Below are 15,383 nucleotides of genomic sequence, written 5' to 3'. Positions count from 1 at the left end.
TATGTATGAAATGACCCAAGGCCTCACGAGACTAAAATTGTTGAAGATATGGCATATAGATAGTCAAAGTGCAGAACTGTCAAGAGTGGAATATTGAGTAATCATAAAGTTCCCATATCTGAAGGGATAAAAGCCAAGGAAATCTATGAAGATATGAAAATTGTTTATGGTGACATTGCCTCCTTAAGCACTATTAAAACATGGAAGGGAGAGATGAAATGTGGACGCTTGCGTTTGGAGGTCAAACTGACAGATGAAAGACCTTGATGAGCGACTTCTGGAATTGCAAGGGCGTTATTCTTACTGATTTCCTAATCTATGAGCAGTGACTGGTACATATTACAGAGAAAGCGCCGTGGCATTCTCACCAAAGATGTTCGTGTTTTAGTGGACAATACTCCTGCCCACAACGCCCAAAAACCCATCAATTCTGAGCAAAGCCGCGCTTACCATCTGTCCTATCTGGGAATTTGCAAAGTGCCATCTGTCATATTCTCCTGATCTTAAGCCGTCGGACTTCTTGTTTCCTAAAACGAAGCAGTTGCTGAAAGGAAGGCATTATTTCTCTTCAAATGCCGACGTCATTTACGAAGTGGAGCACTGATTTTCAAGCCACTCTCACATGTTTAACAAAGGCCAGTGGAGACTAAAAAAAATCGGTTGCAGAAGTATGCTACCTTACATGATGACTACATGGAAAAGGAGTAATAATATGTATGAACTTTACCCTCCCTAAACCCCATGATAGTAAAAACGAAACCTACTGACTGACCCTCGTATTTTAGTAATAAAACACAACAAAGAAATTTAATGATCACAGAAATGATCCCTTATAATTCGCCAAATTTTCACATACATTCAACTGTGCATTTTTTTTTTAAATCACGACATACAACTTACTTCTAAACACAACGAATTAAAAAAAAAAAAAACAACAGAAAATATATATTGCGAACTTCTTTTTAAGCAAAACAATTTGGGAAGGTAAATGAATACTTAAATTTAAAAGAAAAGGCAGTGCAAACTTTAATAAATGCATAGGTCTAGTCTTAAATCAATCAGTATCGTTCTAATACACAACAAAATTTTTCAAAAATAGAACCTTATTCAGTCATTGAAAAGAAAATGATATATATAATTCGAACTTCAAGCATAAACTTTTAAGTTCTAAAACTCCATTCACAAAGTTCAGGTACAAAATAACTTGACTGTTTCTAAACAATTCAAGTACCTTTTAAAGACATAATTATCATCACTGTTTGGAATTTGTTCCGATTTTTTATTCTTTTGAATACGTATATACGAGATATGTTACTAACGTTAAAAAACCACGAACCAACAACGCTACTGCCTTCACCTTCACACAGCAGTTAAATTAGCTCTTGCCATTGACTCAGTATAAGTTTGAACTTCATTTCTTACAAGGTTGTTGAGAACGTCTGAAGTGAAGTTGTGTTTGTGAGGTGCGTTATGAAAATAGACTGGCAATGATGTTTGAGCAACATTCTGCCATTAAATTTCGTGTAAAGTTTGACGAGTCTGCTACTGTGACTTTCGAAAAGTTACAAAGGGCTTATGGAGAACATTCCTTCTCCCAGGCACAAGTCCTTTTTAGAGGGTCGAGAATAAGTGGAAGATGAACCTCGCGAGACTTTCAACCTCAAAAACAGATGACATCGGGGGACGCTAGAATGATCAGTAGTGAGGTAAATATGAACGTGTTTACCATCAATTAAATTTTAATACATGATTTGGAAATGAGAAACGTGTACACAAAGATGATTCCAAAGAACCATATCTCTCAGCAGTTTCAAGCAATGAACTTTTGGCAGAATAAACCATTCCTATAGTTCTTTAATTTGGAAGGGAGCCATTTTGGTACTTTAGGTATTATCCAAAAGAATATAGCCGACGAGATAAAAGATATTCCAGCACTACTACGAAAAACTGAAACAATGCGTCCATTTCTGTGTAGCTGCCCAAGGGAGATATTTTGAAAGGAATAACCTTGATTTCTAAAATGATAAAATTCATTGTTAAAAAAGAAAAATCTCATTACTATAAAGGTACTTGCATTATACTTATGAACAAAACGCATTGGAATCGATACATAAAATGACACTTACCTTCTACCTTTCACATTAATCAACCATAATACAATTAATCTGTCTAATGTACTAAGTGCGTTTTAATTCATAACTATAGTATTTGAACGTAAATGTAAATACGTCTAGTTTGATTTTCTTGTGCTTACGCTGAGATTCCTAGGTTGTAACTATTTATTATGAACAAAAACTTACGGAGAAAATTAAATAAAAAAAAAAGTACTTAGCTTTTATGACTGACTATCTCGTCACTAAACTAAAGAAATGTAAGAGGAAACAATAATAGTAAAAGACAAGAACATTATTGATAGTGAAAGAAGTGCTAGAATGTTAAGATTAAAGAAAGTTTGATAACAATATTGGTTTACTTCTCGGAAATGAAGAATAGAATGGAAGGATCGGGAGAAAATAATGAATTACAAGTAGAGAGGTTTAATCCAGTCTTACAATTAACTAACAGAAATGAAATATATGCGTATTCCCCTTCTTTCTGATGACAGAAGGGGAGTATGAATAGAAGATTCTTTAAGATGCAAACACGACAAGTTTAATCGATTATTTAGTAGTGATACCCTGTGTGAGAAGGTACTAGTAAAATGGAGAATCTGAGTTATTATAAGAATAACGATGATTGAGAGGCGTAAAGACTCTACTTGCTCCGGTCTATGTGTATTTTAAGAGATGACATCGGGACGAATTCAAATTGCCTTAATGATGGTATCATACATTTTTGTGAATTCTGGGGTGTACATAAATCAAAACTAAGGAAAGAATTAGGCATTAATTCGGAATGAGGGCGGGAAGTTTGAAGGTTCGAAATCTAGTAAATAATCTATCCCTATCACTTAACCTGAATACCTCGATTCCAAAAGAGTTTCTCACTCTCTTATCGTGATTGTTCTAGACGATCAATGTTTAGGCCCTTTGCATGTTCCCACCAATTATCTTCCTTGCGACTTTGACCTGAATCCAAATTCCTTAGTCTTACCAATCTATCTTGATTGTAAAAACAACCATATAATTACAAAGTATTTGGATATGTTATATCTAGCTAACTCAGCATGTTCATAGCTGATTTTTCATCGTTAAGTTATTACAGTTTTAAGAAATTAGCGAATCTAAATTAACACAATTTTTTAATTTTCACTTACAGTTTTGTCAAAACGAGTAACAACATACAAACGCTGAAGTGTAGGTTAGTACCATAATTCATATTTATACAGTGAGATATGCTTGCAATTTGCCAAACTACAGGTTTTAAGAAACAAATGAACATAAAGCATTAATTATAATATACATTTCAAATAAGAAAAATATGTAACCTTCTTAGAATTCAATTTGTACTGGAATTTGTTTAATATAACATTGAATATTAAATATCAAAGCTCGTTTCTGTGTTATAATACATTATGTATAGGCAGTCTTGTAACAATACATTCCATTTCACTTTAAAACAAATGCTTCAGAAGGAACTTCATCGTTATTGAAATCCTCAGTGAATTTTCGCAAAGAACTTTCGAAATCCCAGTCTACTTTTTCCAAGTACCTAAAAAACAAAGTAATAAATAAATAATAAAAGTAATATAAATTAAAATCAAAGCACGCTGAAATGATGCCCTTGACATAAAGTAGAACACGAACGACACACCAACATCAACATTTTGTGTGTGTGTGTGTGTGTGTGTTCTTACATGTGCGATCCAAATAAAGAAATTAATTGAACAGTTGTTTTATTCAATACTAAAATTGAAAAATATTTGCTAGTCAAATATTACATTGAAAGTGCAATGTTAACAAACAACACTTTTCTTTCTTTCAACAACATATCGATGACAAGCGACGAAACTGAAAGTAGTACATCTATAAATTTTGCTTGCAATAATAAAGGGATAAGAATAAGAATCTGTTCCTTTGACGCTAATCCATATCAAAAAGTCATTCCTCGCTATGATTTATTGTTTCTATCCTGTGGAAAACAATAATAATGAAAACGGAAGTAGTAGCAAATTTCTACTATTTCAGGTTTTAGTAGAGGGATGCGGATTAAGATATCTTTCCTCAGACGATGAAATGATTCCAGAAAATATTTGTCGCTATCTATTACAGTATTTTTTCAATGACGATCAACGCTGAAACCGAAATTATCACTTCTTACCAGTTACGGTTTGAATAGTGTTTGTTAACGCAGGAGATAAAACGTACTCTACCTACTCTAGAGACGCTGAATCGGCTCCAAAAGTGTTTCGCACTCTCTTATCGTGATTGTTCTACGCGATCAATGTTAAAGCCGGAAATGGTTCATTTCTATCACTCCTGGTTTGAATAGAAGTTCACCTATATATATATATATATGTGTGTGTGTAGGTTGTAGCAGTAAATTTCTACAACTTTGTATTTCAGTAGAAAGATACGTGTAAACATTGCATCTTTTCCTTAGACACTGAATAGATTCCAAAAACTACTTGTTGCTATCTATTACTGTATTTGTTCTATGACAATCAACACTGAAAGTGGATATTGTTAGAAATGGAACATATACTTGGAACGCTGAATTAATTCCAAAATAATGCTTGTCGCTGTTTCTTAGTTTTTGCTTTATGGTGATCAATATTTTTTAAACTAGAATTAGTACTAAATTTTTATCTTTCCGGTTTTAGTAGAGGAGGAGTAAAGATGATATATTTTCGTCAGACGCTGAATTCGTTCTAAAAAAATCTTGTCGCTATCTGTTACCAGTTTTTGTTCAACAGTGATCAACGTTGGAACCAGTGCTTAATTTCTACCATTCATTTTCGAGGATTAATGGAGGAGATGGATCCCATTCTTGAAGCGTTGAATCGTTAAAAGCAAGAAAGAAAAAAGCTCCTCTATCTCTTAGGCTCTTTGCTCTGACACCTGTCGACAGACACAAAGTCGGACGAACATAGCAGTTCTATAAGACTTGTAACATAGTTTGCAAGTCTAATAATTGATTTAAAATACTGAAAATAAAAAAAATTCTATATACAGTTGCAAGGATTACTTACACTAGCAACAATAGCAAAGAAGAAGGAAATTATTTTGGAAGCAGTCAAGCAAAATGTATTTAGTCTTTTTTTTTTTTTTTTAATGTTTATTTCCGAAATCTCGTTTTCTTCAGGTCTACTTTTTTTTTCAAGTCCTATTTTTAGAAAACACACACACACAAAAGAATACATGTTCTGTTTTACTTTCTTGGAATTCTGATTCCCGAAAATATCTTACACTTTAGTTCTAGCTTTCGGTTCTCTCCTGGTGCCTTGTTCAAGGAGGAGGAAAGTAGGAAAAAAAAGAAAAAGAAAAGAAAGTAAAACATAAAAAAGTAAAGTGCCAACAACTCATGTTTATATATATATATATATATATATATATATATATATATATATATATTAGGGTGGTCTTTATTTATATGGGCAAAAATAAATTTAGGAATTTCCTTGGACTCACCCCTAAAATGGTTCTATATGGGACAAAACTAAGTCAGGAGAAAACTTAGATCCATTGAATAATTTTGAATGGTGCCCCAAACGACCTAAAATTTTGAATGCGTTTACAATACATAGTATATGGGGAAAAGCTGGAATAAACTCTTGTAATTTACAAACGGCTTAAGGGAATGGAAAGATATCTTGGATAATGGAACTAGAAGAAATGACCAACCTAATTTTGTATAGCATTATTATGGCGGCCATCTTGAAGTCCGCCATCTTGAATTCAGGTCAAAATTTTCAAATAGGAAGAGGGTCATGTTACATATCATTTTGAGGTGGCGTTTTCCCAGAAGCACAAATCTCGTATTATTTTTAAGCTACCAATAATCTTGTAAGAGTTATTACGTGTGAAAAACGAAATGCTTCGATGTAATGTTATTTTATTGTAGTTATGGACCACAGATTTGTAAGAATTTTGGAAGTATTTTACATAAACTGGAAACAAACTGCTAGAGAAAGTTAAATCTTTGTTTCCCCATGAACTACCAATAAGTTTTTCCATCAACATGATTTATAGACCATTATGAAAAAGAAAAAAAAAATATAACATGAAAGAAATTGAAATATCCCTTATTTATGTAGTACTGTAGCTTTGGGGTAAGTTTTCAATAGGTTTTCAATCTTATATACTACACAGTTCACTTTTGTCACATCTACGAAAAGATTATCTATGAGAATTCACTATGTGCAAAATAAACTGTTTCTGATACTCATTTTTCGTAAAAACGATGTTGTAATCTTCTGTTAGTATCATTCTCCTTTCTGCTGCATCGTTTATTACGGAGATGAATTTAACTATTGTCTTTCCTGGATAGTGTTGTAAAAAAACGTTTTTTTTCTGTGAAGTTTTTTTTCAATAAAAAACATCGTTCTTTTTCATGTTTTTTTTCAAATGTCTGTTTTTTTTTCTGGCAACTATTATTTATTGATTTATGTTGCAGATTATTGAAATAATCAACATAACTTGAGTCGAAGCCCTCGTAACTTACAAATCGTTTGTTTCTTTGTACCTATACGAGCAAAATTATGTGATTATTCCTTTCGGACCCAGGTCATTTTTGGCATTTTCCTACGTTTTCAGTTAGTGACTTATTGTTCAAAAACCATCCATTTGCTTGGTATGGTTAAGGCCTTGTTTTTTAGAAAATGGATGTGGCTATGTTTTGGTGTAAGTTGCATTGCAGTGTTGCCAACGGGTGGGAAATTATTGAGGGAAATCTAGGGGTGAAAATTTATAAAAAATACCCTAACCGAATTTCAAAATTTTTTTTGTATCTAGCACCACTGCTGCTATATGGGTTTAAGTCTCCTAAAAAAATATTTGGTGTGTTGACAAGGTACAGTAAAATCCTGAACTCGCTGGCTTCCATTCAAAAAGGGAAAGAAAAGAATTCCCTGTCATCATATACATGAAATTTTGACACCTTTTACGCCTCAGAAGCAAAAATCAACAGATATGTCGGGGCTACAGCATCTCTAATTGTCCCGTTGAAACTTTTTATGGTGCGTTCTGTAGGGTAAAGAGGATGCTTTCAGATAGTGGTACATTTGTTTCAATGTAGCTAGCAAGAGAGTAATAATAGAGGAGAAAAGAGAAATTTTCCGAATTTTTCACCTAAAATCGGGAATTAATTGTTTTGGCTGGAAACACTGCCATCAGATAGACGAAAACTATCTGAAAATAAACCTTAGTACTCCAAGAATATATTCTACAAGTATCATGGCGATATCTAACAAAGCAAGCATGAAATTTTAAAAAATATCTCATTCTACCTCAGAAATTCACCATTTTCTTACCATTTCCAGAACATAGTTTATTATTAACCTCAACTGTACTTCCCCTAATAATTCTAGTGAAACTTTTTATGGTGCGCTGTGTGGGCTAAGGACGAGGCTTTTAGACACTGGTACGTTTGTTCGAATGTAGCCAACAAGAGGGAAATAATAGAAAAAAAAGGATTTTTTTCTAAAATTTGACCCTAAAATCTGGAATTAAAATTTTCTGTAGCTGGGAACACTGCTATCAGACACACACAAACTATCTTAAAATAAGCTTTGGTATCCCTCTAATATATCCTACAAGTATTGTGACGATATCTAATAAAGTAAGCATGTCAATAAAAAATCTCTCATTTTACCTTAAAAAATCACAAGTTATCTTTCCAATTAGAGAACAAGGTCTACTGTAAACCTCAACTGTACTTCCCCTAATTATCCTATTGAAAATTTCTAAAGTGCGTTGTGTAGGGAAAAGACGATACTTTCAGATACTGGTACGTTTGTTCCGATGTAGCTAACAAGAGGGAAATAATAGAGACAAAACACATAATTTTCCGAAAATTTTCCCCTAAAATCTGGAATTAAAATTTTCTGTAGCTGGCAACACTGCTACCAGACAGACGCAAACTATCTTAAATTAAACATTGGTACACCACTAATATATCCTACATGTATTATGGCGATATTTAAGGAACAAACCTTCTAATTACCAAAAATATATTACGGGAAACAAAAAAGTAGGGAAAAACTAAAAAAATCAAGGGTTAGAACCTAAATATGAATTTTTCGTGCGCCCCCTAATTACCCCATTGTAACTATCTGTGCTTGTGTTTGGTAAGTAAGGACAAATGTTCGATTGGCGTAAGTTGACTTGCACTCGGACGTATAGGTACGGATTTATAAACAGAAATTTCGAATTTTTGACCAAATTTAGGGAAATTTTAATTTAGCTAATTGGCAACATTGCGCGCAGGCCCGTCCAATTGATGTCAACAGTTAGGTATCCATCCGAGGTATCTACCTGGCAAGTCTTAAGGAGGTCTTTCTACAATGAAGGAAGCTACAGGAAAAAATAAATAAAGGAAATTCGAAATTAGAAAATTCTCGAATTTCTGACGGGTGAAATTTGAGAAGGAAATTCGACACCAGAAGAAAAAGAAATTAATATGATAAACTATGATCCAACCATACTTGGCAAGAATAATATCCCGATATCTTAATTAGTGTCAACACAGGAGCGGATTTAAAAAAGTGACACACTCGTGTGTGCCACTTTGGCCAACTGGGCCACCGAGTGTACATTTGATTACATTTTTTTGACTACTAACCCGTGTTGTTGTTGTAGTTATAGTCTCGACTAATAATAATATCGTTGTTGTACACAATAACTTTATAAGAAAAAAAATTCTCTTATTTTTACATCTTAGTTCCAACACTGTTGCTGAGAAATGCAGAGTGTTTCAAAATGAATATCGGGGTTTTAAGTCTTCGTAGTACTTATTACATTTTACGTACAATTATAAGCAATGCATCAAGTAAAAGAGCATCTTAAATAGTCTTTGCTACAGGTGTTCGATGTGAGATTCATTCGTCACACGGCACACATCTAGTCGATAGGCGAGAAAGGCCCATAAACTTTCCGCTATATGGCACAAAACACATTCAATTTAGGGGAGTCTCGTTTCAACTGTACCTCTCCTGAGGATTTGCTGACCGCCAGATGCAAACATTATGAGTGTTCACCTTAGCTCTTAGGTGAAATGTCGATTTATCACTGAAGACGACACGATCCAGAAAATCTTCATTGTTATGCAGCAGTATTTCACTTGCGAAATTGGCACGTAAACCATAGTCTTTACGCTTTAGACCTGTAACAACTGCAAACGATAAGGATGTAGTTGCAAGCGTATCCTCAATATTTTTCACACAGACGGTTGCACTGTAACTACAGATTCAGTTTTTATTAAAACACAAAAAGCTTTCTGCTCTCTAGTCTCCATCTTTGCTACTTGCTCTTTCTAACGGCAGACAGAAAAAACAATGCATGTGTATGCGTGCGTACAAAACTATTTGAGTGGCTCTTTGGTATAATATTTATAATTGTAAGTTAATTTTAATAGATACTACAAAGTTTGAAAACCCTAATATTAATTTTGAAACACACTGCATTACTTCAAATTGTGTCATCCTATATTCACGTCTTGTATATACATATCATCAGACCCGACCCTAGCAATTTGTCGCCCCGTGCAATGGCATAATTTGCCGCCTCTCCCTTTCTCCAGAAAGTACAAATCTTAAAAGTTATGATTTTAAGTATGCTACTCCAGCATGAACAACGAAGGGGAGGGTAAGTGCAGTCGCACTCAGAAAGGCTTAAATAATTACTAAAAACCAATCCCGTTGTGTCTGTTTTTTCTTTAAAAAGTAATCTATTAGCCTATGTTAGTGAAAGATAAAGCTAACACACCTGCAGAGGAAAGATGGTAATCCCTTTTATAAAATTCAATATCGAGCTTCAATCTCAATGTATCAGTTTGCAATTCCAGTGCAACTAGCTCTTTCATCTTTATTTCTTGATTTTTCTTCTACATCTGTTAACATTAAAAAAAAAAAAAAAAAAAAAAAAACTTGTTTCTGTCTTCAATGATAAGGAACTTGTTTCTGATTTTTAAAAAAACATGATTAGTTGTCATATCAAAACTGTGATAACTTACTAAATGGAACAAATATTCGCTATTATTCGAGAACTGAATTCTTGCATTTGAAACAATGAAGCAATTTGTGCTTGGATTTATTCGACCATTTGCTTTAGCACTGTCCATGTAATCTTAAACTAATGCAACCTAAACACAATTTATGAATGTAGTATTCAAATATTAGGTCAGCTTAGTAAATGTAACTACCATCATCGTGAAGTCTGTTTCCAACAAGAAATATCTAATATAAATAATATACTTATGATAGATTTTGCCGGACCATCGAAACTTGCCGCTCCATGCAAATGCACGTGTTGCATATATGGTAGAGCCGGCTCTGCATATCATATATATCTAGTCGACAAATTATTTATATATGAGATTTAGAAAAATACTATTAGGCAAATTAGTATTAGTCTTTACCTTTAGACAAGTTATTTGAATTTTATACTGTTCGTGACATTATTTTCGTACTTATTAAAGGCCTGCTTTCACGAAAAAACAAAATTCCATTTCTACTTTTATTTCTTAGTTGATATTGATGGAAACTGCTGAAACCCGAATTGTTAGTTGGTATGGTATTCATGTAAATTGTAAAATATTTGTAGCGTATCAGTATCTAGCGTTTAATTTATATCGCATTTTACGGTGATTACAGCTACATAAAAATATTTCATACTTAAATAGACGTAAGATACATTACAAATGACTATTTGAAAAAAAAAACGAAATTTAGAAAAAAACGAGAGGCAATGTTTTTTTTCTAAAAAAAACATAAATTTCTGAAAAAATACGAACGGTTTTTTTTCTATTTACAACACTATTCCTGGAAGATAGTCATTGTTATCTGACCATGAAATCGGATCACACTCAAGAAACCCTTTGGGTATTTTAAATCGCACGAGAAAAAAATTGTTTGTTGTATCAAAATCACTGATTTCTCTTTTCGCAAGAATTTTTATGATATTATCCTTGCGTCAAGCCTCTTTGCTGCTTCACGGTCTCTCCTTACAGTTTTAATTTCTTTTAACCAATTTTTGTTTTTCCACTATGTTAACTTCATCATCAAAAAACTCCAATGCTACGTATTCCTCCTTCAAGTACCAGAGATGCCGAGAAAATTTAGAAAGAGCCACTTCAGATAATTCATTATCTATTTGCCTATAACTGTACAAAGCTTTCAAAAATTGCAGGTCTTGTAATGGTGAATGGGATACTTGATCACATTTAAATCAAGCTTGGACATATAGTCGTATCAGAAAAATTCATACATTCCTAAGACCCGTTTCTATTTGCTTCGTTAAACGAAAATGTTGGCGAAAGAGAAATATTTTTAAACAGTATATTGCTTTTTCCATCTACCTTGCATGGTGAATTGCTCCAGGCAAACGAAATAAAACTCTTCGAGGAGGTATGCCATCCAAGAATGTCAGTTCTAAAAATTTACTGTAATCTTCTCTGCGGTGTCCTGCTTCTACAAGTTTGATAGCAAAATTCAATACTTCATTTCTTACATCTGAAATGTTGTTCCTTACGTCATCATCATCATCAATTCTGGAATAAAGTTAGTACAATCTATTTTAGACCAATCGTTCTGAAAATGCTTAAATAGGGAAACGTCCGGTCCAGATGCAAACGAAACACAACACTTGTCAAATAAACATTTTAAAACCAATTCATAAATGTAGTGTCTACAAGGAAGGTATAGAAGATCATTTTGGAGCATCTGCTCTAGCAGAATGAAAGCACCGTTCACATGACACATATTGCAGGGAATAATGTGACAACAAACTGCCTGCACGAACTTTACCAAGTTCCATTCTTCAAGGTAATGAACTGTAGTAGAAATAATATGTTCGTTCTCCTCTTCATGATGACAAATTGAGAACACCAATTAGCCTCTCATGAGCATCTCCTGTAATAAATATTGATAACCTGTCGATAGTCTCTCTACCAGTCAAATTCGGCAGTAGTTTTCCGTCTCATTGCACAACTAACGCACTTGATGCACTCCGAAATTGCTTTTGTGGTCTTATGTAACTTCGCTACGGATTTTCTCTCAGCATCGATGCATATTTATTACTAGTTCCTTTACATTATGGCCTAATGTTTCTGCCGTCGCTGTCAGAATATGTATTCTCGTTCTATCAGTGGACTTGTATCGATCAAGAGCAGCAACCTGTCTTGGAGTTTTAAAATTAGTTTTTCCCCTTTTACATTTCTTGCAGGGTCCGGGCGCACACAGGCACATATTTACATTTTATCTTACATACTCAACTGGGTTTTCTTCTTCATTTCTTGAAATGCTTACCTCCGTGTATTTTGGTGTAAAATTCATACAAATCATTTTCAGAAGTGCATTTTTCTTTTGCGTTCCTCTTTCTAATGAAGCCGCGCATATCCCTCTTGTTCTTTTCGAGCCAAACTCATGTCTTTACATTTAGTTGTGTAAGAGTTATTACTTGTGAAAAAGAGAAATATTTTCACAGGTAATAATTCTTAGATAACTAAAGCTATCTTTAAAATAGTGCCAGATTTGTGTTTCTGGTGAAACGCCACCTCAAAACGATATGTCACATGACCCTCTTCCTATTTGAAAATTTTGATCTGAATCCAAGATGGCGGAATTCAAGATGGCCGCTGTGACACAATACTATACAACATTAGGTGTGTTTCTTCCTCTAGTTCCATTATCCAGGGTATTTTTGCGTTCCCTTAAGCCGTTTCTAAATTACAAGATTTTATTCCCGATTTTTCCCATATATTATGTACTGTAATCGGATTCAAAATTTTAGGTCGCTTGGGGCACCATTTAATATTATTCAATGAAGTTAATTTTTCTCCTTCCTTAATTTAGTCCCATATGGAACCATTTTAGGGGATGAGTCCAAAGAAATTAGGAAATCAAAAATTAAGGATCACCCTAATATATATATATATATATATATATACATAGGGTGTCCAATATACAATGCAACCCGGAGTTTACGATAGTAGGACTTTTGAATCTGAAGTGATACACGAATAAGGTTATACCGAAATGAAACCTTGCTCATGCATATATTTTTAAACTAGGAAGCAACGATTGAAGTACACTAGGAACCACACAGAGAGTGTTGCCAGATGTAACCGAAGGGGTAAATCAATTTTTTTTTTACAAAACATGTAAATTGACTCATATCTCATACGTATGGATGTTTTGTCGTTAATTTTCAGTTTGTTTAGTTGGAGTAGCTTGGAAACTATGGAGAAAAAAAAAAGGATTTTTCATTTCCACCGATAACTAATCGGATGAGGCCTCTGTAAGGGGGAACTAGGGAAATCGTAGTTCTCATAAATTGGCAACACTCTGAATTGGCAACTTTGCTGATGTTTCAGTGCATCAAAAGGTGTGTTAAGGATCTGTCTACATTATGCAATTCCTGAAAACAATAAAAAACAAATTTTGAAATTATTATGATAAAACGTTTACTTATATGCACCCGGCAACACTGCTACTATCAGAAATGAGTTACCAGCTCTACAGTGGATGCTGGAAGTGCCCCCTGTTTTTATTCGAACACTGGTTCACACGTTTCACCATGTTGGTATCAACTTTACGAAAGTTAGAAGTGTTAATGTTTTCATTGGCACTGCGAATGTTCGTTTCCAGGTCTCGAATAGTTCGAGAATTGTTCTTGTATACCTCTTGCTTTAAATAGCCCCATAGAAATGAATAAATAGCAGTGTTGCCGGGTGCGGGTAAGTAAAAATTTTATGATAATTTCAAAGTTTGTTTTTCATTGTTTCCAGGAAGTGCATAATGTACACAGATCCTTAACACACCTCTTGATGCACTGAAACATCAGCAGGATTACCAATTCAGTGTGTTAATTTATGAAAACTACGATTTCCCTAGTTCCCCCTTACAGAGGCCACATCCGATTAGTTATCGGTGGAAATGAAAACTTCTTCTTTTCTGCTCCATATTTTGCAAGCTACTCCAACTAAGCAAACTGAAAATTAATGACAGAACATCCATACGTATGAGTTATGAGTCAATTTACATGTTAAAAAAAAAAAAAAACTTCGGTTACATTTGGCAACACTGTGTGGTTCCTAGCAGTGTTGGGCAAATTTCAATTGAATTAACAATTAACAATTAATCTGTAAATTTAATTGTTAATTGCAGTTGGCCATTAAAAAAGGAGAATCAATTGCAATTGATCAATTGATTGAAAGTAATTGCAGTGGAAAGTAATTGCAATTGAATTCTGTAATTCAATTGCAATTGAAATTAATTGGCAATTGATTCAATTGCAATTGATTTCCACAGCAATTACTTTCAATTGATTGATCAATTGCAATTGATTTTCACTGATTAATTTTCAACACTGTAGTTCAGAGAGGGCGTGGGGCAATGTAAACTTTAGCCACGACCAATTGACTCACCACCCGTCGTGACCCACGACCCACCGTGATCCACTCTGACCCACCACCCACCATAAATCACTCTTACCCACTGTGACCCACAGACCCGCCAAAACCTATTGTCATCAACTCTGACCCATGATTCACGCCCTCTTCTCTACTGACTAAAGAGTTTAAACTTGTAATAAAACAAGCCTATAAAATTATCACTCATCGGAGTTTGAATTTCTACGATCAATCGCTCAAGCATCGCACTAATACAATAACGGCGGATCTCACCTTTCTAATATAAATAAAATAGTTTGTTCGTGTGTCTGTGTGTCTATCTTTGTGCGGCCTGTGGACGAGACGAGTGGACCGAAACTTTTCAAAATTTGGTCATGGGTAGCTTGGTCTAGGCCCCAGACCAAGACGAAGAGTTTTTTTTTTTTTTTTTTTTTTTTAATTCCTTACTATGGGGTCTCCAGGAGACGTTTACCCGGACCGGCCTGGGGACCAGACAAGTCGACTGAGAGTTACCAAATTTTGGTCAAAGATACCTTGGTCCAGGTCCCACACCAAGGCAAAGCTTTTTCGAAAAAATTCGAACCAGGGGGTTTCAGGGCGGCGTTTACCGGGACATGTAAAAGTAGTAGAAAATGACCGATATCAGTGTCGATTTCATAGTTTTCGCGGTCGCTGAGATCAATGGTGAAACTCCGATCGCATTAACTTCCAAATTCACCGTATTCTGCTACGGGCCGTGGGTTAATGGGGGGGGGGGGGGATACCGAAACGTACAAGTAATCCAAAATGACCGATATTAGTGTCAAATCCATAGTTTTCGCGGTTGCTGATATCAATGGTGACACTACCATTAGCGATGACTTTCAAATTCATCC

At 34.4% G+C, this 15,383-nt stretch overlaps 1 protein-coding gene across 2 annotated transcripts in view; it reads right to left on the bottom strand.

Moving 5' to 3' along the window:
* Nucleotides 1-802: 802 nt before the first annotated feature.
* Nucleotides 803-15,383, bottom strand: part of LOC145694955 (uncharacterized) — a 229,111-nt gene continuing 214,530 nt past the window's right edge. For both annotated transcript variants that reach the window (XM_081771761.1, XM_081771760.1), the window contains exon 16: nt 803-3,651. In XM_081771761.1, coding sequence (XP_081627887.1) covers nt 3,549-3,651 — 103 coding nt within the window. In that variant the 3' untranslated portion in view covers nt 803-3,548. The remainder of the gene's footprint in view (nt 3,652-15,383) is intronic.

Source organism: Thermobia domestica, chromosome 9 (assembly GCF_964235325.1).
Source record: "Thermobia domestica chromosome 9, izTheDome1.hap1.1, whole genome shotgun sequence".
Taxonomy (NCBI): Eukaryota; Metazoa; Arthropoda; class Insecta; order Zygentoma; family Lepismatidae; genus Thermobia; species Thermobia domestica.
Note: the sequence above shows the minus strand (reverse complement) of the source record. Positions and strands in the feature narration are given on the sequence as shown.